The following is a 25,427-nucleotide window of genomic DNA, read 5'->3' on the forward strand; positions in this document are numbered from 1 at the left end:
GTTCCGGACCGAGCAGCGAAGTGAAGTGACCCCCCGAAGCTCGACCGGCCATAACAACAAGCGCGGACTCGCGCGGTCAGAAGCGCAAGAAACTGCAACGAAGTGGCGTTCTTTGCGTAACCCTCCGGCTCAAGAATGTGGCCGCACGCTCGGTCGGGGTAATATCTAAATTTGAAATTCTTTCAAAACATCCATAAAACGGCAGGATACAAATTGATTAATTTAAATTCCGTCGTTACCGCCCGGCCGCCTGGCGTCGTGCGGCGTCGTTACCTTTTATGCTTCGAATCCTTTCGCTTCGCCCAGACTGTTGCAGGTGACTGACTGACTGGCGGGGTCGATCGAAACGGTCGAAAGCAGCAGACTCGGAGACCTCCTGCGGAGCCGCGCGCACTGGAGCGTGTAGACCGCGGAAGGGGTACGGACTACCGGATCGGACCGGATGACAATGCAGATGTGGACTTCCACGGCCCCAGACTCCGATTCTCCGGTCGGCTCGGCGTGGCAGCAGAGTAATAGTAGCACCCAACAAATGTGCGGTTCTTAGAACATCATCTGCATCGATCCCTTCCCGGACAAGTACCAGCCGGGGAGACCTTGACGTAATTGGATTATAGCAGCGGGCACAGCAGGAGCCGGGGCCAGATCTCGGGGCCGGTGCAGTAATTAATCAAAGTACCGGCCCCATTATACTGTCGGCAGTCGTAGGGGATCCCTGGATCGGGCCGGCCAGGACTCGGCATCCGTCCGTGGGGAGTCGGCACAAATTGTCCCTCCCCGGGCCACTGATTATGATTACAACTTACAGTTTATTTTAACAGTTATGGACCAGATACACGGTGCCAGAGGTCTTCCGGGCCGGGCGAGGATTTAGGGTCCCCAAACCAACGACAGCAGCTTGTTAGAGCCTTCAGCCACCGGCCTTCGTGCGTTTTTACGTCATTGACCAACCCGGCTTCGGTTTCGGGGCTTCCTTCCCTGTGGAGGGTTATCTCGAGCCGGATCGGCGTTCCCGGAAAATGTTGGTTGCTGCCACAATCCTTGCTCGGCGCGTGATCCTTTCCGTTTATTGCCCTCGCTTCGCTGAGGGCCGGCCGACGGAGTCCGTGTTTGCCGCGTGTGCAGCAGTTACTTATCCCTCCGTTGGTCGCTTGGCCCGAGGAAAGGGGTTCGAGAATGGGTTTCCCTCCGTTGCGGTGTCATAACCGTAAATTCGAGCCGCGCTGGTCAGCCCGGCCACAGGAAAAAGGACATCACTGACGGGGCGAGATGTCGAACCTCTCCGGCGAACGGCCGCCCGAACTCGGTTAATTAATAGGACATTTTTAATTAATGCTCAGCGAGGGGCGTTTGGTAGCGGCTACCTCCGCTTCTGGGCCGAGAGCTGAACTATTTTATCATTTCCGAGCCATCATATTCCGGGTTTCCGTTCCGTTTCGGATGCTAATAAAAATGTTAACGCGCCCCCCAACGGGCCCGGCTTGATGGCCACCTTGGCCGACAACGGGCCGGTAAGTTATGGATGGCAAGCCGTCGATGTAAACGGACATGTTACAACATGTGCAGCGAGTTATGTTGCACCCGCAAGGATACGCGCATTCCGCGTTGGGTTTTGGCTTTTTTCCGACCACTTTCTGCTGTCGCCCAACGGGCCCCTACAGGCTACGGACAATTCCCCCTTTTCATCGCCTCGGTCGGCCGGCCCCTGGTTAATTGTCCTCGACGCGAAATGGTCCTTTCGTTTTAATTTCCCCGACGACGACGACGATGACTCTCGCATGGGCTCGCTGGCCTGTGGGGTGGTTGAAAAATGGGTAAAGCCACTCTGTCACTCGCTTCGCTGCATTTTATTATGCATCTCGCTCATTACGGGAAATAAAACCCGTGCGCGCGCCAGAACAATTCCGGTCCTCCGGCTCGCTCGACGCTGATGCGATCACTTCCACGGGGTTCGCAAAAGGTGGTCGCGATTCGCGCGCACAGCGGGGTGCCCGCCACCGGCCGGGTGGCCAGAAATGCACGCGATTTACGCGACGGTCACGTTGTTGCGCCCTGGACTGCGGCGCTTTAAGTATGATGGGCCGCCACCGCTGAACGAAGCGTTAATTATACGGCGATTGCGCCGTAAAAGTGCGCATTCCATAACGCATTTAAATAATTCCGGTGGGTTTGCGCTCGCTTCGGTAGCGGGGCAACAATCCGGAGTACACCCGCCGGGGGTCCGGAGCACCTTGTTGAAGGGAAGAGAAGTTATGAAGGAAATCACAGAGCAGATCGGAGTTTTATTAGAATCTTGTAAAAAGGCCATCGCGAATAACTCAGTGCGATCACTACAGTCATCTGAGACTGGCGGCTCGTTGTTGATTAAATAGTAAAAAATGCCAATAAATCCATGGTAAATGACTCGTAATGGAAGGCAACAGTTAGCACAGTAACTCGCAAAGTTATAAGTTGAATATCATGAAACTCTTTCTGTAAATTATAGTTTTAAACGTGCGTACTATCGGAACATTTTTGCGATGCGCGTTTTCTGAGAATATATTGCTTTCCTGAGCCTCTTTAAGTTAACTTTGATAACTTTGCCTCTGCGCCATATCCGACCATATGTTGTCGTTCCTGCGATGATGAGAAGACAGCCATATAATTCGATCGCGCATGTCGGAAGTAATTTGCGTAAGCTATCGACAGTAGACTCATGAAGGCTGATCAAGTTCAATCGGTCGAGTTGAGGGAAAATTTCCGGCATTTGCAGAAAGTCATCTCCACTGTACTATAAAGGTCAGCGGAAACGAATTTGAAAAGAAGATCATCATATGATAGCTAGTTCATTATGATCCCATCATGCGTCCGATGCATCATTGACTTACTTCATTAGGGATTTTCAAAATAAGATTGTGAACTTTGTTTTGAGGAATGGAGCTGATAAACAATGTTTTGGTATAAAACAAGTTTAATTCCAAACACCAAAGATGTGGTAACCGGTTGATTCCGGAGAGACAATCGCACGATACCTGATAAAGGAAATCAAACCGAGGTTAGGTGGCAATCGATGAGTCTTCTTACCTCTTCCGAATATGTCAGACGGAAACGAGTGAGTTTTGTGAACTTGTTGCGCATGAAATCAGCGGCCCTTTCTCTCATTTTGAAAGACCATAATTCCAAGCACTTCAATTGCGGTGCAATTTTGAAAACATCCTGGAGGAATCCGAGCGATCCTTGGTGATTTTTTTTTTCTTAGAAGAACGGACCGGGCCGTATTTATAATCCTTGGTGATTAAACTTTATTGAATTTATAGACAAAGATTGGAGCGAGGTAAGCTTTTCACATCCGCGAAAAATGTCTGCATTCAGAATGTTCAATCTTAGATGCTGCAAGAAAATACCACATTGAATATTATTACGTTGGAACAGAGGGTCATACATTACTTGCTTACCTTTAGCTCAGTCAATTGCGACAGGGATTCCAACGATCCTGGTTGATCGTTATATCTCGATATAGCACGACCTGTCATTTCTAAAGACGCCAACTTTTTGCTGTAATGCGTGATGTCTTCAACTAACGTTTTAGATAGGTCAAGTCTATCGAGGCGAAGACGCCGCAAAGAGCCGTGTCTTCGAAAAAACTCGTGGCGCGAAAGCAAAGAATGTCGTTGGACGTATTCTTCATATAGAAGTCCATCTGAATAAGATTTCATCGACAACTCCTCTAGAACAGGGAATGTCATTTCGTAAAAGCGAGTAAATAAATTGTCTTCACTGAGAGTAGCATAAACGTGCTTTAACTGGCCACTGAAATGTCTCCACTGCTCCAACTGTGCCTCAGATTCACAAAACATTTTCAGACCTTGCAATGAAGGGGCGATCGTATGCCAGGGAAGTGAACTGTCCGAGGTGCCACATTCGATATCCAAGTATTTCAAATTTCTCATAACCGGGAACGGTTCAAAAATTTCGTTCATTTGTTTGGGTTCCTGACCAATCGACAAATGCTGAAGATTAGGTGCCTCCAGCAAAATCAACCGTAGCGAAGAGAGTGTCAAATCGAAGTCTGTTATGCGCAATGAGGTAATACTAAACGTTTGCAATAATTTCTGAATATAGGCCAAGACTCTTGTAGTGTTCCTGAGTTCAATGTGACGATGTTTTCGCTTACTTTGGAGCAAACCCTTGCCCCACGAATACCTTTGCACGATCGTTACACGATCCATTCGCCGTCCTTGAAAGGCCAAATCCGACCATCGTTTGCAGACTAAAGATGCGTCCTTCAGGTCATCCACCTCGAGGTGGTCAAATATCAGCTCCAACAGCTACAAAAAACAAATACTTTTTAATAATTTTACAGGAACAGGCCGCACAATAGAATCACTCACCTCGTTTGGTAGATCGTTAATCGTCGAACGCTCCATAATTAGCGCAGAAAATATCCGTAGCTTCGCGCGTGTAACGTTTGCACCGTGTTAAAACCTGTCGATTGTCACTGTTTCGAATGGGTCGCAATAGTTGATCAGTTCCCGGCACCTTTTTAGCTTTAAGATGGACAACTTATCGAGCGTGTGCACTTTCTGCGAATCGAAGTGGAACGGGCGAAGGTAGAATCCGGAAATGGATCAGTGTCAGACAGTTTGACATCTCGAATCCGTTGCCTGCTTACCACAGCTGACCAACTAGAATGCCACAGTGCATTACCACAGCTGACCGTTTGATCTGTAGCAGTGGCAGTTGCTTCGCTTATTAAAATGTTTTTTCTTTTAATTTCGTTTGGTTTTGAGTTTGAATTTCGTTTGGAGGGAGTTGGTAAAATTGAGGTCAAAGCATTCAGTACCATGAAAAAAAAAATTCGGTGGGAGGATATTTCTCCAGAGAATAATCATAGCTCCAACATGCAACTTCAAAATATGTGAAGACACTTCTGGTAAATTAAGTTTCTTCATCTTCGGGAACAACCGATAATTGGTCTTTTTATCCTGCACCATAGACAGTTAATCTCAGACGCTCTCTGTAACGGATCGTTTTTACGGGCGTGATTGTCGATCCCGCGCCAACCGGTCCCAGGATTAGAACCCCTGACGAACCCCTGACGAACCCCTGCGCGACAGTGACGACCGTGTTCCGTCAGCGGGGGCTGGAAGGGAATAAATTAATAAACTAATCAAGGTTGGTTAAGAATGGTTTAATACTTCAAGTAGTTTACAAAAGCCGTCAATTATACAGTCCATCAATTTCACCAGAATCAGTTCCTTTAACTATGATTTAACTATGATTTTGAAAATAGTTCAAATATTCACTAATATACATCAAATATATTCACGTATTCACTAGTTTGGACCTCTTTTGACGTGTCTTTCGGCACGCTTCGCCCACCGTGCAGGACTTACACTGTCCGATAACGGAAATGCGTGCGAGTGGAAACCCCCCCGCGGCTCCCTTCCCCGGCTCGCGAGCATTGAACCACAAACCGTGCGACCGAGAGTCGGATGGCGGAAAAATCATTCGAATCACGGAACCGGCAGAAAACCGTCGACCGTCCGCATCGTTCGTTTCGGTGTCCTTTTTTTTTCCTCGCATCGCATCTCGTCTCGGGAGGGGGTCAGGACCAACGTCGTCGTGGTTTGCGGACCGACCATCGCGATAGGTCCTTGATAAGTGTCTCCCCATTCGTGGCGTCAGAACCCGGTGTTTCCGAATGAGCAACGTTTTTCGCGCGCAGTTGTAATAAAAATGGACCTTCCGCAAGGACCCTCGAGGGGCCAGACGGGAAATGCAGTGTCCACCGGCCGGCAACCGGAATCGATTCACCGCGTTGCACAATGCCACCGGGCGGAACCGCAGGCGAAAAATGGAATCCATTTCGTCCGGGCCCGGTTTGGCGAGGGCCAAGGCTCCGGTGGCAGCAGCGTGCAAAAATGGTGCGGGCCAGAGCAATTTCATTTAATTTAATTACACCATGCACATTAATTTTCATATTAAATTAGTTACATTATTTAAACAATTTATTTATTCGGGCACCCCAGGGACACCCGCCTCTGGCGGTGCCCAAGAATCGTCCTTTCTCTCCGAGGAGAAGGACGTCCCCTCTTAAGGAATGCCCAAAGGCATTAGGGAACTAATCTCGGACTAGCGTCGGAGCAAAAACCTCGAAAGCCCCGAATTTATCTAAACCCACCGAAGGGAACGGCCCTGCGCTACGCTCGATTCCCGGGCCCATTAAGGGGCCGTAGAAGGTCAGCTCACTGCTGCAAACCTCTGAGCTGAGCAGCAGAGTGAGTGGAGTGTTCATGAATAATTTTCGCTCGTTTCGCCCAACCTCAGGGTGGCCCGGGAGTTGCGAACCGATCCGTTACCCTCTCGAGTGGACCAGAAACCACTTCAAAATCGTTGGTTGGTCGCCCGGCTCTCCAGGTCCAGCTCGTCCCGTCCAACAGCGCAAGGACCTCCGCAGTCGCCCGACAACGCAATCGGACCCGGGTGGGGACGAGTGTTTACTTATTCATCGGACCACCGGACCGGTAAACGGTGTTTTTCGAGGCGACTCGGGGACAGAAAAATTAAAAATTGGTTACCATTTCAATGAGAAGGACCTCACCGGGGCAGCAGCAGCAGCAGAAGTCCTGCCAGAACCGGGTTTGCTCACCGGGGTGTTTATGATTTTTGGGGACCGGTACCGGTTGGCGCCACAGACACTTGAGGTCCTGAATTTCCAGAAGTGCACCACAAACAGACGCGCACCGTCGAAAAAAGGGAACGGAAATCCAAACACGTTACCCCGTGTCTGGAGGGCGCCCTCTGGTGGTGGCTCCTGGCGAAAGGTGTTCCGGCGCACGCTTCGGCAATCAAAGTTGGCCGAACAAATATGTAAACGGAGCAGGAGGTGAATTATTAATGTGAGGTTAAGCACCACCCCACGGCCGGATGTTTGCGTTGGACGCATTAATCTGCCCTCCAGGGGTCCGACCCCTGGACCCAACCGAGGACGACAACTGTCAAACGCAAAACTGTCGACGCAACATCGTGGTGGGCTCTTCCGGAACCGAAATGAGGAGGGCCGCCGGTGCATCGAATGCGCGGTGCAGCGAAGACAACAGATGGGATGCGGCCAACGGATCTGCGTCATAATCGTTAAAATTCGTAGCGTTTCTTCTGCACCGGGGGTGCTTTAATGTCACGTAAATTTATGAGGGCACTTTCCGGGGTTTTCAGGAGGTGGTCTATTGTGTCCGTGTTGTTGTGGCGATTCCCGCACCCCGCCACTAAACGATGGCACATCCGGACGGCGCACTCATCCGAGGGATTTATGGTTTTGAAGTGTGCAAAACATTCAATCGTCGGCCCTCATTACGACTTGTTGCTGGTTCTTAAATAACTGTTTACCAAAAATACGATTTGATCCTAGAAGAAGCGTGGAACCCCCTCTATCGGAACAGTTGGCCGACCGGGTCCACCCAATAAAAGTCCCCAAATCTAATCCACGTCGACAAACAAACGAAGAAAGTGCACCGGCGACCCAGTCCGACCAAATCCGGGCCACCACACCCACCGACTGGGAGAGAATCCTTGCAGAAATGTGCAATTCCGGGGCAATTAGCCACGGGCACCAGAGGCAACTAATCTTCGGCACAGATGTGCCGCCGACATGTGGGTGCGATCTGGTGAACATTTTATGATGCCCGTCCCACCACCATTCGGAGGACCTCGGTTTGGGCACTGGCGACGATGCATATGTCTCCGTCAGAATCGTGTTTGTAAATCGTTCGCCGGAAAAACCCGGAGCCGTGCATAAAGCACGACTCGGAATGGCTCGTAAGTCAGCCGCTTACAAGCGGCCAGGACATGTGTTTATGATTTGTAAATGACTCCCAGCGCCCAATCAGTGCCCAAAACCCTCGGATTTGTTGGTGGGTTTTAGGGAATACCACAAAAGGAGCGCCCCAGATCTGGGTTGGGTTTTTGCTGACCGTTCCTTCCTCGCAAATCCCACAGCAGCTCGGGTGTCCTTTCCAATCTTTGCTTGATTCGAAGATAAACGAGGTCCAGTCTGGGGCCAGAACCCTGGATTATGATGGTTACGGATTTTGGGCGGAATGATTACCACGGCGACAGTTAATTTCGGGACCACACAACCGATGGGACCGATGTGCGGCCAACCCACGGGAGCCCAGAAGAAGATTTTTAATCAGCAGTAACGGTTTATCTTGTTTGAAGAATATTAGCCCAGGGATTCGGTTGGACCCCCAGTGGTGGTCCCAATGTAAAGATCAGCATTTGTGGTGGTAGTTTTGCCGGCCGGTCCTTCGGCCACACTATCGACGCGTGACGAGTTCCGGCTGACGATTCCGGCCCGTCGTGCCACCTAATTTACCTCAAATCGGAAACGATCAGGACCTGGGAGGGTTACGCCTTTTGTCACGGCCATCGCTGCACCGTGACGGGAGGGTGTCGCAGGACCTGGGGCCCCCCCCCCCCCCCCACTCAAAACGTGCCACGCTTCCGAGTGGCCGAAGGACCTCTAATTTATTCGCTTTCGCCCGAAAGCCCACGGTGCCCGAAATTTGCGGTCCTGCGGCGCTCGAGATAACCATAATTGGCCTGGCCTCCGGGAAAAGGTCCGGGCCACCCAACAAAACCGGGGATCAACGGCCTGTCTCGCGATAAGATCACGACGGGCTTTCCTTCGGAGCTGCCCGGATTTTTCGTCCAAAAGTCACGTCCGAGCTATTTGTCTAATTTTCCTCCACCTCAAGCGGCCGACCGTGGCGTGTGTGGCGGTAGATAAAACCGTTGGCCACGGCGGGGTTTTCCCCGTGGCCAAAAATTAAAATTACCCGCCCGCCCAAACGAAACCCACGCAGGGTTGCGATGGCCTCTCCAGGACGCCTCGGGCAGCGGGACCGAACTGGATGGAAAATCGTCTTCTGATGAAAACCAGACCCGAGAGGCCGAAGTGTTCGTTAATTATTTGTCGTCCTCGGTGCTCGGTTGTTAAATTGTTACCAATCCGGGCATCGATCGGTACCCACCATCGACACTTAACCCACTTGTGGCCGGCGATAAATTATGCGCCGCCGCTGCCCGAGTGTAATGTGCCGAGGTTTCACAGGACCCGCCGACATCGTCGGTGATCTTTGGCGGTGGCGCCGGTCGATCGTAAATTATGCTGTCATCGAAACGGGGACGCCCAAAACACAGGAGCGCCGGTGACAATTTATGGGCGTCCATTAATTCTGGCCAAACCGGTGGTAACCCTTTCGATTTCAATCCCGGAAATCCCGCCCTCCGATTGTCCGAGCCCGGCCGAGGTGGAGGATTGAAAAAGATAGAGCTTACCGAAGGGTTCCCCGGGTCCGATGGAGTTATCGCCCAGGTCAATATCGGCCAACCAACCTGCCGGCCCCGTTTTGTGTGGCGAAAATTGTTCCTTTTTATTGGGGGCCCGAATCGTCGTTTGCTTAAATTTAAACTTGGATTCATTTAACGGCCACGGGCTGCCGACTCAATCTGCTGCCAGATGAATGGGACGTCGGGTTGTCTGACTGGCAGGACGGCTTCCTGGTAGCCATCAGAAAAAGGTGGCCACCGTTTTACGACTTTCTTCGGCCTAACACGTACCGGTGCCGTGCGTGCCAGGACTCCGGCGAGGACATCGGTGTTATAAAGCAATACACTCCGCCCGGCAAAAGAAAGGCCATCGGTTTGGCACCTTTCTTTTGACGAGTTTATGGTCACCGGACACTTTTCGCCGAAAACGGAAATCGATCGCCTCCCACCGGGGTCCGGGATCAATAGCCTTAAGTTATTGCTACTGGAATGGCCAGGAAAGCATATATCATCCCGTCACGCATGCTAATGACCCGGTGCCCGTTCCTGCTCGGGAATGCTCGGGCTCGGGCTACCGGGATCCGAGGAACTCCTAGCCCGGCCCATCGGTGGTCGGTTAATCGAATTCGAATTTGTAAAATATGTCCAGCAGCCGTTGTGTTCCCGTTTTTAACATTCCAAAACCAATCGCACGCCGACCGACCGCGGTCGAAGAATGTGACGCATCTAATGAGAAACATTTCGTCCCCTCGCCCGGCACAACACGCAACTGTTTCGTTTTTTTTTTTTTTTGGGGGAGATGACCTCAACCGTCGGGCCAGAGTTTCAGTCGGATTGGATTACTCAAACGGATTCGCTTCGGCGAATGCCGGGTTTTTTTTTCCACGAGGAACACGATCGGGGCCGAGCGGCGAAGGTTCACTTCCAATGAAAAGTGTGGCCCCCTTTTTTTCCAACTCAACGACCGCTGATCGTGGAGGAAATGACGAGAATTTCCCTCTCAAAAGGGGGGGAAATTGGAGGGAAAGCGCCAGTTGACTTTCACCTTTCCAGTGGACGATTCTCGGAGAGGACTCGAATCAACATGAAAAGGTCGGGATACAATGCTGTCCGCTTCACGGTGTTGGGTGGTTTCAAATTCAAACATTAATTAGAGACACGTGGCCGGGAGGACTCCGTCCACGGCCGATCCGGGCACAAAATGTGTGACTGTTTATTTTAATAACCTCTCAAGCGGGAGTCATGTTTCGGACTTCCAGCGAGACACTTCTCGAACTTGGGCCATTGTGGTTTCGGTAGACGGTGGCCCCCGTGAATGCTGCTTCGTCTGCTGACGATGATCTGGTTTCGGGTTCTGGGTTGAGAACCATCGCCAACCGAACGGTTAATGCCTTCCGGGCGGCAACATTATGCTTCACGCCCGTTTGCCGCCCTCCAAGGGACGCGACCCGGAGCAGAATCTGATACCGATTTTGATTGAAACGCGTGCGTTGTTATGAATCCGCGGCCAAGATCCGCCAGCGAATCATAATTTATTTATGAACAGCATTTGCACTGGACCTTCCTTCACTGGAATTGCCGGGTCTTTGGGAGCCTTAAGAAAAGCGAATCGGTGCAGTTCCGTGAAACATAACAGAGGACGGCCATCGGATATTTGTGGAAAAATGCTTCGATTGCTGAAATTAATTGGAGAAGAGTTCCGCGGAAAATTCAGAACACTCCGAGGAGGCTTCAGCAGGTTGAAACAATTTACGTAATACTTTTACCAAACCTTTTCTATTGATTCCCAGACACCAACGTAATACAATATTGACCTGGCCACAGTGGAAAGCACTTTCCTCATTGCCGTTGGCTCATCGTTTTCGCATTAAACAAGTATTGACTCCGAGCACCGACGACGACGACGATACTTACGCAATGCTCTCGGATTCGGATTCCGGTCCAAAAAATGGTCGCCATTTCTTATCCCTTCGCCCCGGGCAGGGGGGGAGTGCTGTCTCAGTCGGCTCCATTTACTTGGGGTGACCCGCGAACCCCAACGGAACACGATCAAACGGAATTGAAAATTTGTGAAAGCTTCCGGTGAAGCCGAAACCGGATTAAGGAGTGCCCCGGTCCGCGAATCCATCAAACCCGGCCGGCCGGCCGGTCCGGTCCGGTTGGGCCATTAAATTTCAATTGGCAATGTAAATTGATTTACGTAGCCGAAGCTCACCGGAGCCACCTGTCGGCCAGCGACCGGAAGTTGCCGTGGGCCTCGTCGGCCCGTCTAATGCGGGTGTCCAAATGTTGCCCGCACGCAACTCGGTCCCGGCGCGGTCGCTGGTGATTAATTTTCGCCAGCTCGGGCTCGTAAACGGGTCATTATGCACTCCTAATTGCATGTCCAACCGGTTCTCTTCCCGGTGATGCACCCGAGAGTAGGGAAAGGCGGGCAGTAAATTAACCTGGTAGTCAAATTTAATGACCATTTCGTCACGGATTCTTGCACACTAGCGGTGCCGAAGGGCCACCGCAAGTTGGACGCCCGAGGATCAATATCGGTTAATGGGATGCGATCGGCCGGGCCCTTAATGGCCCCCGTGTTCTTGTCATTCGCTTTTCTGGAAATATTCCACGATTTCTCCTCAACATTAATTTGATATCCTTTTATTCGAAAAATAGCTTCGATAGCTCATGAGGCCACTCGACTGACAACTATTGCCCACGGTTGACCACCACTTCCCCCAATCATGGTTCTGTGGCTATCCGAAGACCCAAAGAAAAACCATTACGCCGTATCGTTCCCGGAGTGGGACGAGAGCAGCAAAATTATGTTTTATTAAATTTCTCCGACCGTCCGAACCGCTCCGTGTCGATAGCTGGCGGCGGAAGGACCTCCACTATCGTCGTTCGCTGGCCACATCGGAAAAAAACACACATCAAACGAACCGAACCACCTGAAGGCGGGAAAAACGAGGCAGAAAAAAAGGGGGAAAACTATTTTCCTATGCAAATAGCCAGGGAGCATCGGGCCAGGAGCGAAGTGCGAAGTGCAGCCAATTTTTATTTGCGATCACTGTCCGGGGCCTTTATTTCGCTTTATTGGCCCGACCGATCCTTCCGTAAGCGTGTGATCCTCGGGGAAAATTTTGTACCTAGCATTGGCCGGCAAATTCCGATGTACCGGTAACCGAACCGGCGCGCGTTCGTTGGTCCTTTGGTTTTGATCATTTTTTGCACCGATATTCCTCGGAGCTTTGCCCATCGTGGCCGCAATTCAAAATTGATCCTTAAGCCGGAAAACCTTGCCGAAGGAAGGATGGTCGACGACGGTTGCCCCATTTCGGGACGGGGAGATCCCAACATTCCGGGGGATGCCAGGGACCTGTTGAAATATTGATTGGATTGTCGGTTCCACTTTGGGGTCCACTTTACTATCACCCCGGCGTGGTCCGCCGGTTCGCTAGGTGCGTGCGGTCGGTCGGTCTGCCAAAGGACGATGCTGATTCCGGAGGTGGCGGCGGTTGAAGTAATTTGTTCACGATGCCAAAGTCTTAGGGGCCGCCAGGATGTTTCAATTTTTCACGATACCGACGGCCACCGGCCCCCGACAAGCCGTTTGAGATTTGCTTGTACGCCATTTGTTTTCTCACCTCGGGTTTTTCTTCCACCGTCCCCATCACGGCGACGACGACGCACAGTCACGGGAGGCAATCGTAAATAAAGATTTCCTCGGTGGGCACCGGCACCCCTCTGGGGACTCCCGGAACCGTCCTAGTTCGATCGGCCGGAAGGCAGGCAGCTGCCGTCGCAGTTCCAGAGTTTTACGTTTCCCCGGGAGCATTGCAGGGATAAGATTGTGTCGGGTTTTTTCTTCAGCTCCTTACCCGGGGGCCAACAACGGCTCCGGGGGGGAGGTTGTAAAACAAAAACATAAACCCGGAGCAACGGAAATCGTTCGTTCCTGTTCGTGCCGGGGAGTGTTTAGCCTTATGAAAAATGAATTCCACCAATTCCCACGTGCAGAGACCGTGGGCTGTCGTTACATTGGCCTCTAATAGCTTTAAACGATTAACGAATCTATCAGCGCACGCAGAGCACGGATCGGTGCGCGGGGAATTTGGCCTGGCCTTAATCCTGTTGAGGTAAGCAGACGCTAAGTGAGACCTCGGTTTGGGCTGGGGTTTAATCAGCTTAACCGTTGCGCTCGCGATTCAATGTGGAGTAGTTCCCAATTGTTACGGACATCATTGTGATATTTTATTTGGCCAACATAAAAGCATTCTTTAAAGCACTTCACTTCAAAGAGTGTTCGGAACGCTCTCCTAATTACAGGCAACCCGGTTCCAGTTCCCGGTTCTGCCACTGGTGCTGTGTAACGTGCAGTTATTTAACTTCACAAGGGTTGCGTGCAGCGCGGCCGCATTCCAACTGCATAAAATATGAACTGCAAACATTGTGACGAATTCCGGTTCCGGCTGTTCCGGGGTGCCATGTGGTCATTAGTAGTTGGATTTTTTGTTCCCTCCGGGGTCCCGCTCGTTTCAGTTCAGGACTCCATAATTGCACTAATCGATATTCCCACAACCAATTAGCCTAGGACACTGGGCCGCCAGTATTTTTTTTGTCCCCCCATTCAAAGTCCTGTCCGGGCCCGGGTTGATGGAAAATATTTGCATGATAACAGCGGCGTCGGCGTTTTGCCTCCAATTTGGCCGACCAATTAGATGCCACCCTGGCATCGACCACCAATTGAGGTCACGGGAAAATGGAAAATAAATAATTTCACTACCCGCGGGGAAGCTGTTGGCCGGGAGGAAAAACCGGCCGGCGGTCGCGGAAAAGCTAATCAACGTCCTTCGGTGGTGGCGGCGGGGTCGACGACGACACGTGTTCCGGGCCGACGAGTTGATTATTGAAATGGCATTTAATTAAACATCAACCCCATCGGGACGGGGATCGGGACGGGTTTCTGGTGGTTTTACAGAACGGTGCCATTTTCAGTACCGACCGTCCTTCTTCTGGCCAGGCCGGATGAACAGTTTTTGTTCGCTCGACCGGAACATTACCGTGGCGTGGCGGATGCGAAAAGGGGCGACTGGATCATAAATTCAGGACCAACCTTCGGCATTCAATCACCCGGTGACCCGATGGCCAGCGTGGCTTGCGGTGGTTTGAAAGAATTAATTACTGTCACCAGTTTGCTCTCGAGGTCCTCGGTGGTCCGCTGCTTCCCCGAGGCTGCCTCCCCGATTCTAAAGAAATTCCCTTCCTCGAACGGACGTCGTTTAGTCTGCTGGATGTCCCAGGCAAAAATGCATCAAACTAAGGCCGGGCAGATTACGGCTGTCGAATGGCCAAGGATTAGGACCCCATACGACGCGATGCGAGTCGCCCAATGCAATAAAGTGCATCCCGGCAGGAGACGGTGAAGGTGAGCCACGGGACCACCGGAGAGCGAGCCGAAATGGCCACCAAGCAAACAGTGTTTCCCTTTTCGTCCCGGTGCGCGCGTGCCGACCTTGAGAAACTCCCCACCCCAGGGGCAAAGGACAACGTTTACCCCCGGGTTGGCCACCGCCCGTTGGGTTCCGGAACCGAATGTCCTCGCTCCGAACAAACACCACGCGAGCTCCAACCGGGCGGGGGGTGTAATTCGATCTGACCGGTTCGATAGGCGTGTGCCGGCGTCGTCGTGTGCAAACACCTCCTGCCGAAGGACCTGCCACACGAACATGCTGCCAAGGAAACGCTTCTCAGTCTAAGGTCCTTGGGATGCGAAGAAAAACAGTGACTTCCTTGCGCAGGGCCCGGGCCGGAAATCTTAGTCCGTTCGGTCTGTCCGTGTTATTCTATCCTTCCAAGCCTCAAGGGGCCGTAATAGCTAAAAATCTCGACAGAAACTGCACCAGACGAGCAGCGGGCCCTTGAAAGAGGTCCCGACAGGCCCGCGACAGGACCCCGACTTTGTATCGTTACGTCGTTGACGGGCGCGTCGTTGATTTGTAAGTGAGCCCGGTGACGTGTCTGGTGTTGTTGAGTGGCCAGGAAGGCCTGCAGCCGGCGGTCGTAAAGCCCGGGACAATATCCTGAGACCCGGCCCGATGGTGACTGTTTAACGTCAGAGTCTTATGTGCTTCTGAAGAGATAATTAACAGTCCTTAACAGTTAATAACCTATATGGGAATCAAGAGGCTCTAAACGCAATAGCAAATATAATGTGTCAACCCATTTTACTGAAGTTTTTAAATAATATTCCCAATTTATTGGGACCTCTACAGACCTCTCCGGTATCATCATCATCCGGTCGCCGAAGATAAAAGACGAACATTCTGCCATTTTTTGCCAGCCTCTCTCCGGTCACAGGATAAAAGTGTGATTAATTTTGGATTTATGCTGCGGTGGTCCTCATGCGACCCAAAAACCCCGGCGATAGGAATTTGGCCCCGGCCAGAGGCAGCATAATCCTTTCGCTGCATGATTTCGCATTCGCACACTTTTTGCTTGCACCTTGGGCCTTGTTTGGCCTTTGGTTCCCCGTTTTAATTCCCAACCCGGGGCCGGGAGACACGATCGTCTGTGTCAAAATATTTTTCACCCTCGCGCGTCGACACGGACAATATGTTGCACTTTATGCAAAATCATTGCCAAACTGCGCCAAACGGGGCATCACCTGCGGACGGGGATAACAAAAACCCAGCCCGAAGCCCAGGGACCTCAAAAAGCGAGACCGAAAAGAAGAACGGGGTAACAATTACAAAAGCGCTCGGAAACCGGGGAACCTCAATTTGGCGGTTTTGTCGCCGGTGAAAGAAAGTAATAAAAATAATGAAAGCCGGTTCCCCCGAGCGGCCACATCACCCGCATCATTATTGGTCGCATTAAAGCCGACGAGAAAAGGATTCTGCAAATCCGGCCCCTTCGGCAGATGCAATGGCTCGGAATCGGCTGAATGTGACCGAAGCAGCAACAAAAAAAAAAAATGGGGACTGAAAACTCATCCAACCGACGCGAAGCGACCGAAGTCGACGGACCCGAATCCTTTGGCAGCACTCGAAAAGCCAGGCAGCAGTCCCGGCGTTGTCCCGGTTGCCACAATGCGCATCCTTTTTGGCAAGCACCGCAACCCGGGAAGGGCCCGGGCGGCCCTTCGGTGCGTGCGTGAGTTGACAAATTTTTACCTGACAAATTGTGCCGGGGGCCTGTCCTAATCGAAACTCGCATTCAGGCCACGGGACAAACGAGGACGAGCGACATCACCCCCTGGACCAAAGCCAATCACCTTCGCAGCGGCCATCCTCCGCATAAAGAGAGCAGCGCTCGGGCCTCCGAGCGGTTCGATCGAGGAATTCCAGGGTCCAGGAACCCCGGGGGCTTGAGGAGATCGGTTTGAGGGGACAGTCACTAATCCATCCGGGCCCGAAAGTCCGGAGTTCGTCATTCGTTTTGTGAAATTTGGTTTTGCCTCTCTCTCTCTCTCTCTGTCTCTGTCTCTTCGTTTTCCATTCTTTCCCGGTTCTTGTTCGTCGAATTTTTCCCATTTTTCCGCCCGAGTTGGGTTACAATCTGTCCACTTCATCTTTTGCGCCCCGGTGTTGGTATTTACCCGGCTTAGGTTGGTCTGTCAACGGACCTGGCTGGAGATCGGATCCTTGCAGCATCAGGATCATCCAGCAGCACAGAGGCAGCACACAAATCACCCAAATAAATGAAAACAACGGCCAGCGCCCGATCCCTCCCGGGGCGGGTGCACCGCTCGCGCAGGACCTTCTCGGGCTGTTCCGATGCGACCCTCTTACAGAGCGAAAATATGACCTGACCTGAATCGCATCGCATCCTCGCCTGAAAATGTTGTTTCAGGCTTCGTGGGAAGACCGAAGAAGGACGGAAAACCGAAAGGAAGAAACGGGTAAGGAGAAGAAAAGTACCACGCGAAGGACACGCCGAAGCTCGACGAGCTGTCGACGGCCTGACCGTGGCCAGCAGCGCGCGCAAAAAAGGAGATAATTTCGGAACGATTGTAAAAATTAGATACGATGTCAATTCAAAAGGAGACGAGACCCAAAAGAGGACACACTCCCGGCACAATGTCGATGATTGAAGACGAACCGCTCGGACCCGGACCCGGAGTCTGAGAACGATGATGACGGCGACGACGAGCGCCTTGCTTCGCAGAAAATAAATGAAAAATATGTTTTCGTCCTGCGAAAAGGACACGATAAAATGGCCGGCAGCAAACCGGGCCGGGTCCAGGGGCCCGATAAAATCGGACTCGGGAGTAGCGAAAAAGGACACGCCACGCCGGCAGCAGCCGCGCTGAGAGCGTTACATTGGCGCAGAGGCGAACGGAGCTCGCTTGATATCGTTGACATATCGCACTTCCGAGGCTCGAGCCTTCGGGCTGGCCAGATGCTTGGCCGTTGAGACAAAAAGCCGGGGTGTTTTAAAAAACGCACCGAAGCACTCCTTTCCCTTATCGGCCCCGAGCGTGGCCCATTGCTTTGAATCCTTTTTTTCCCTTCCGTGGTCCCGCGTTGTTTGTTTGCCGCGAACGGTTCACTCGTCCTTTTTCTGCCCTGTCCCCTGGTTCAACACTCTCCGCAAGGAGAGTCTCCGATAACGTTTATATGCTGCGCCGTTCCGAGAAAGAGTTGCCCAGTGAGTCAGCGAAAGTAGTGAAAGAAGCCGAACGATGCTTTTTGTTGTGTTTTGTTACGGAGAAGAAAAGATGCTGTGTCCCCAAAGCATAAGCAATGAAACGGAGCATAACTGGACGGGAAAGTCGGCCCCGGACGGGCCGACGAAATAATACCTCAATTTCGATCCCCGTCCCGAAAATCGATTCCACATGACGCCCGACTTTTCGGCCCGGCTTCCGGAGTTGTGTCGCCCGTTGTGTCATGTGGTTTGCGGTTCGACGGGGCGCAGCTGTGGCCGCGCTATGTTGGTCATACGGCGCATGCGAGCCGGCAGCATAGAAAGTCGGGAAGAAGTATGATGATTCCACGATCGGCACGGGAGGTGATTTTAATGTGCGTAGATACGTGTCGCGTGCATCCGTCGCGGTGGCCAAGCTCGAGATTGATGATGGGTTAATCCGGGAAAGTTGGGTTGATTAATGATGCTGGAACCGTGTCACGCGGAAGATGCCGTTGTGGCGTTGCAAGCACTTCCCGAAGGTGTTGAGGTTTATTTTATAGAATTTAATTTATTTACTAACTTTATTGGCTCACCGACTACGCAAATTCAATCTCCCGAAACATATGGCGGACGGCGTGCAATTGAAAGCCACCGCTGACCGGAACCGGGATTCACGGTCCCAGGACCCTCCGGGTTGGGATTAAATTACACTCGCTAATAAAACTAATCCCCAATAATTCGATAAACGCCCCGCCGGCAGTGTAAACGCATCATAAATTCACCCAAAACAAGCGGCCAAAAATGGCCCGATAGCCACGGTTCCCATCCGAAACCCATGGGGTTTCGGAGCATAAATTATGCTGCGCGCCCGGTCACACTCTCGGTGACTCTAATCCCGGACGATGACTCCGGACTCTTCGGAAGGATCTGTTTTGCCAACAAACGCTAAACGCGAAACCGGGTGGAAATCGGCCCGCTCGGAGACCACTGGCCACGGAGCGCTCTAATCCTTGCCACGTGTGACTGTGTGGCCGTCCGCCCGGGAGGGAGATTAAAAAAATGGATACGGTGCTAAACCGTACCGTGTCACGTGCCCGGTCCGTACCCCGTTCTCTCCGATGACTCTAATTTGCCTGTCTGCCCAAAAGGACCTCCGGATGGCGTGTGAGGCCAGCAGCTGGTGCTGTGTGAGGGCGCTGAGATAGCGCAGATTTGGGCCACCGGCGACGTCACGAATCAGCGTCTAAGTCACGTTCGATCTCCTACCGGCGGCACTCCGTCGGCCGGGGTTTGATTTCTTTCAACCTTGGCCATGCTGCCTCGGAGTGTGTGCGGTATAATCCTTTCCGGCCGTAAATCATCATTCCGTCGGTGGGGGCGATGCGCTGGTCTCAATTACTCGTTGGGCGTGCTTCCCAAAACGGTTACACTCTTTCCATTCATTATCGGCCACCGCGACATACTTTTATGCGAATTGTGTAATTCAACAACAAGCAGAGCTGAATCTGGCATCGGAGCCGTTAATAAAGTTCCACAGTTACTTTTAGTTTCTTACAGATGTCGCAGATCCAACGAAGATCGGAAGAGGAAGTTCTCCGCGAAAATACAACGATCATCGAGCAGTTCTAGCGGCATTCTACTTCCCATTCGAATTGGAAATTCTCGAATTCATTTTCAGTTCAAAGGATTTAATTGTGGAAATAGTAAATTTACCTTATTTAATATATTTTCTTGTATTCTTTTTTTACAAATGGTTCAACGTAACTCATTCCGTTTATTTGATTGTTCTATGACTGGAGAATTTAACAGAAGACTTTTACATTCTTCACAATTTTAATATTTTTGTTTTATAATTATAGCTATTATGATTATTAATATACTTCAATCCATTTAAAATATTAACTTCTAAATAAAAATTCTTACCGTTCTCGAGAAATCATCATCATCATCATTTCCCATCATTCTGTCTGCGAGTCTCACCCGCCCGGAGTTTCTCACGAGTTACGCGAGGGGAAGGAATGAACACACCGAACCGTTTCTCACAAGCCCGTCTCACCGGTCACTCACGCTTCTCACGCTGCCAGAAACAAAAGTAGCACGAATTGAAGGGGCGGGAAGGGGAGGGTGGGTGACCGTGTGTGCAATGAAATTTGCATATTCCGTCCCCCGCCCCCCCCCCTTGGCACTCCCCTTTGTTACCCTGGTTCCCGTTCCGGGCGCACATAATTGTTACATTCCAACGACATTATGCTGCCATTATGCTAGGAAAAGTCCCCAAAATTGAGTGCGAATGGCCACAATTTTTCGCACTTTTGGTTAGTGCTTTAATTTCGAACCGCTTTAAGAGGTTCACTCCACGCACACCACCGAACGGTGCGCCCGGCAGGTGCTGCCCTCGGTGGCAGACAGCCGAACCAAAGCGCCCAAACTCTCTCGACTCCCGATTCTCTCTCGTTTCTCCGCTCTCTCTCCGCGAGTCAGGTCCGAAAGTCAGCTACCCACCCCAAAGGTCAGCAAACGCCGAATCGAACGTTTCCACGGTGAGCGGGGAATTTTTCTCCGCCAAAATATTTTAGACAGTTCGCGCGGAAGGACGTGTTTGCGAAGTTCGTTCCGATTTTCCACCGGAAAAGTCTGTGCCCGGAAAGGCAGCGAATTGGGGTCCGTCGGAATAAAGTGGTGTGGTCAAACGAAGTTTCCGGCAAGAAAGTGCAATCCGGACTTCGGAGTGCAGAAAATCGGAAGTGAACTTGGTGTGGAAAAAGCCCGCTGCACGGATTTGTGTTTTCGTCCACCAAAGAGTGTTTGTGTCGTTTGTGCGTGGCGTGGCGTGCTTCGACCACGAATTCGAAAGAAGGAGCAAGAAGGAGCCGATTTTCCGGCGGCGAGTGAAAAAGGTGCAAAAGTTTCCTGGCAAAAATTGGAAAGAAAAATCAATACACGAAGTGCCCACCCCCGGAAGAGCATAGCCGCAGCGCAACATAGTCCAGCATAAATCAGGGAACAAAACGGAGAACGAAGGAGAAGATCCCGTGTTGTGAGTGATTTGCGAAAGGAAAGCCGATTTCCCAGCCCGCAGTGTGGTGGAAAATGGTGGGCCACTGTTTATGATACCGCAGAGAGTGCATGTGCCGTGGGGGCTATGGTGTCGCCCCGTTCCCGTTGCTCCAGTGCCGCCGGAGTTCGATCCTGAGTCAAGTTATTGTAAGAAGAAGAGTGTAGTGGGAAGAAGAGAGTGTGCGTGTCCTCGAAGTAGTGTAGAAATTATGTGTCACCGAGGTCGGAGGACCTCCGCCGCCCTGCTGTGGGCGTTGGCGGTAGTGCTGCTGGTGTCCGTGGCCGACGCGTCCCAGTGCACGTGGGAGTACGAGAAGTCGAGTGTGGTGTGCCGGTTGCGGACCCTCGAGCGGGCCGGGCTCGATCTGCAGGGGGCCGAGGGCACCACCCGGCTCGACATCGCGTGCAGCGAGCTGATCCTGTTCGAGAGCCAGCTGCCGCGCAACAGCTTCGCCCGGCTGGCCGGGCTGGGCGAGCTGCGGCTCGAGTCCTGCCGGCTGCTCCAGCTGCCGGACGCCGCCTTCGAGGGGCTGGTGGCCCTGAAGCGGCTCAGCATCAACACGCGCAACTACGAGTGGGGCCCGGCCCGCGTCCTGGAGCTGCAGCCCGGCTCGATGGCGGGCCTGAAGGAGCTGCAGTCGCTCGACCTGAGCGACAACAACATGCGCGCCCTGCCGGACGGCTTCCTGTGCCCGCTGACCGGCCTGAAGGTGCTGAACCTCACCAACAACCGGTTCCGGGCGGCCGAGAGCCTCGGGCTGGTGGAGAAGACGTGCGCCGGCGGATCCGAGCTGCAGTCGCTCGACCTGGCCTACAACGAGCTGCGCGGTGTGCCGGAGAACTGGGGCGTCTCGAAGCTGCGCCGACTGCAGCACCTCAACCTGGAGTTCAACAACATCTCCGACGTGCACGGCGAAGCCCTGGCCGGCTTGGCCTCCCTCCGGACGCTCAACCTGAGCTACAACCACCTGGAAACGCTGCCCGCCGGCCTATTCGCCGGGTCGCGCGATCTGCGCGAGATCCACCTGCAGGGCAACCAGATCTACGAGCTACCGCGCGGACTGTTCCACCGGCTGGAGCAGCTCCTGGTGCTGGACCTGTCCCGCAACCAGCTGTCGTCGCACCACGTCGACAACGGCACCTTCTCCGGGCTGATCCGTCTGGTGGTGCTGAACCTGGCGCACAATGCGCTCACCCGGATCGACGCGAAAACCTTCAAGGAGCTGTACTTCCTGCAGATTCTCGATCTGCGCAACAACTCGATCGGCTACATCGAGGACAACGCGTTCCTGCCGGTCTACAATCTGCACACGCTCAACCTGGCCGAGAATCGGCTCCACACGCTCGACGATCGGCTGTTCAACGGGTTGTTCGTGCTGGCGAAGCTCACGCTGAACAACAACCTGATCAGCATCGTCGAACCGAACGTGTTCCGGAACTGCTCGGATCTGAAGGAGCTCGACCTAAGCTCGAACCAGCTCACGGAGGTCCCGTACGCAATCCGGGACCTCTCGATGCTCCGGGCGCTCGATTTGGGCGAGAATCAGATTTCGCGCATCGAAAATGGGACTTTCGCGAACCTCAACCAGCTGACGGGGTTGCGGATGATCGATAATGCGATCGAAAATATTACGATCGGAATGTTTAGCGATCTGCCACGGTTGTCGGTGTTGAATCTGGCGAAGAATCGGGTGCAGAACATTGAGCGGGGTTCGTTCGACCGGAACGGTGATATCGAGGCGATCCGGCTCGATGGGAACTTCCTGACGGACATTAATGGGATCTTTGCGACGCTGGCCTCGCTGCTGTGGTTGAACCTGGCCGAGAACCACCTGGTGTGGTTCGACTATGCGTTCATCCCGAGCAACCTGAAGTGGCTGGACATCCACGGGAACTACATCGAGTCGCTCGGCAACTACTACAAGCTGCAGGAGGAGATCAAGGTGAAGACGCTCGATGCGAGCCACAACCGGTTGACGGATCTGGGGCCGATGAACGTACCGAACAGTGTGGAGTTGCTGTTCGTGAACGATAACCACATCGGCACGATCCACGCGAACACGTTCATCGATAAGCTGAATCTGGCTCGGGTCGATCTGTATGCGAACTCGCTGAAGAAGTTGCAGCTCCATCAGCTGAGAGTGGCTCCGGCTACCCTGGAGCGCCCGTTGCCCGAGTTCTACCTCGGGGGGAATCCTTTCGAGTGTGACTGCTCGATGGAGTGGATGCAACGGGTGAACAACCTGACGACGAGACAGCACCCGAAGATTATGGACCTACCGAACGTGGAGTGTATTATGCCGCATGCCCGGGGGTCACCGATCCGCCCGATCGTCTCGCTGAAGCCGAAGGACTTTCTGTGCCGGTACGAAACGCACTGCTTCGCGTTGTGTCAGTGTTGCGATTTTGATGCGTGCGATTGCGAGATGACGTGTCCGACGAACTGCACGTGTTACCACGATCTCACGTGGGGCACCAACGTGGTGGACTGTGGGGGTGGGGCGGCCACGGCCGCCGGCAGTCCCCGGCCGGTGCCGATGGATGCGACGGAGGTGTATCTGGATGGGAACGAATTTCCCGAGCTCCGGAACCACGCGTTCATCGGGCGCAAGAACCTGAAGGTGCTGTACGCGAACGCGAGCCGTATCGTGTCGATCCAGAACCGTACGTTCGCCGGGTTGACGGCACTGCAGGTGCTTCACCTGGAGGATAATGCGATCGTCCGGATCGCTGGGTACGAGTTCGAGAACCTGGCGCTCCTGCGGGAACTCTACCTTCAGAACAACGCGCTGCAGAGCATCGCGAACAGTTCGTTCGCTCCGCTGTTCTCGCTGCAGATCCTGCGGATCGATGGGAACCGGCTGACGACGATGCCGATGTTGCAGCTACAGGCGAACCAGCTGCAGAGTCTGCAGTCGCTTTCGCTCGGCCGGAATCAGTGGAGTTGCCGGTGTCGGTTCCTGCAGGAGCTGACGACGTTCGTGGCGGACAACGCGGTGATCGTGCAGGATATGCAGGATGTGTACTGCGTCGAGGATGGCCTCCACCGGGAGCTCGATTTTAACGTGAGTGCCGCGTGTAGCGATTTCTACGCTGGCCGCTCGGTGTTACCGGATCGGCTTTCGGAAACGTACATCTTCCTGCTGGCGGCCGCCCTCATCCTGGCCTGCCTGCTCCTGTTCGTGCTGCTGATGTTCATCTTCCGGGAGCCGCTACGCTTCTGGCTGTTCTCTCGGTACGGTGTCCGGGTGTTTGGCCCGCGGTGTGAAGACTCCGAGAAGCTGTACGATGCGATCCTGGTGTACTCGGCGAAGGATGCGGAGTTTGTGGCCCGCCAACTGGCGGCCGAGCTGGAGAATGGGAGGCCACCGCTGAGGCTGTGCCTGCAGCACCGTGACCTACCGGAGGATGCGTCCCATCTGCAGCTGCTCGAAGCGTCGAGGGCTTCCCGGCGGATCGTCGTCCTGTTGACGCGCAACTTCCTGCAGACGGAGTGGAGCCGGTGTGAGCTGCGCCGGGCGGTGCACGATGCACTCCGGGGCCGTCCCTACAAACTGGTGGTGGTCGAGGAGGGGGGTGTGCTGCTGGAGGCCGAGAATGATGTGGAGCTGGTGCCGTACCTGAAGACGACGACGGCGGTGACGCGGGTCCGGCGCGGTGATCGGCACTTCTGGGAGAAGCTACGGTACGCGCTGCCGGTGGAAGCGCCGTACCGGGGCAACAACTACACGATCGACCACCACGAGCGGATCAAGCAGACGGGGGGCGGGGGCGGCGTTGCGACGGGGACCGGTGTCCTGTTCCGGCAGGCACCACCCGCCTACTGTCCCGAGATCGACGAGGCCAACTACTCGTCGGCGACGACGGCCACGCCGAGTCCGCGGCCATCGCGGCGCGGTATGGTGGAGATCCCGCAGCGGCCCCCGAGCGAGCATATCTACTCGAGCATCGACTCCGACTACAGCACGCTCGAGTGTGAGAACATGGTCCAGCATCCGGGCGTCCACCGGCCTTCCTGGCGCAGCAGTCAGGCCCCCCAGGGCCAGGGCCCGGCGATGGCGATGGCGGCCGTCGTCAACGGAGTGCCGATGGGATCGGTCGGCGGTGCCATCCCGAACGGGGGCACGATGGTCCATCCCCATGGCGGGGGGCACCACGTGCAGGCGTATCTAGTTTAAGGACTCGCGTGTTAGTCAATGAGCCAGGGAGCCAGGAGTTGTAGGGAGAGCTAGGGCTCTCGGCGGAACTGATAAGGAAGTGCTAAATTATGTGTATAGGAGCGAGCGAGACGGGAGACCCCCCATCATTGATCCTGCGTTGTTTGTGTGCGTGCGCGTGTATATAAAGTGTGAGTAAACGAAGCGAAGCCTCAAATCTGACCGCTAGTGCAGCAAATCTTAGCCCCTCAGTTGACCCACCACCACCACACAGCAGTA

At 53.3% G+C, this 25,427-nt stretch overlaps 1 protein-coding gene across 1 annotated transcript; it reads left to right on the forward strand.

Annotated features, from left to right (window-relative positions):
- The first annotated feature begins 21,200 nt into the window (after nt 1-21,200).
- On the forward strand, nt 21,201-25,169 carry LOC131215319 (toll-like receptor 7). Its single transcript, XM_058209712.1, has one exon. It carries the CDS (start codon nt 21,201-21,203, stop codon nt 25,167-25,169), a length of 3,969 nt encoding a protein of 1,322 aa, XP_058065695.1.
- Nucleotides 25,170-25,427: the final 258 nt, after the last annotated feature.

The sequence above is a fragment of the Anopheles bellator genome, chromosome 1 (genome assembly GCF_943735745.2).
Source record: "Anopheles bellator chromosome 1, idAnoBellAS_SP24_06.2, whole genome shotgun sequence".
Lineage (NCBI taxonomy): Eukaryota > Metazoa > Arthropoda > Insecta > Diptera > Culicidae > Anopheles > Anopheles bellator.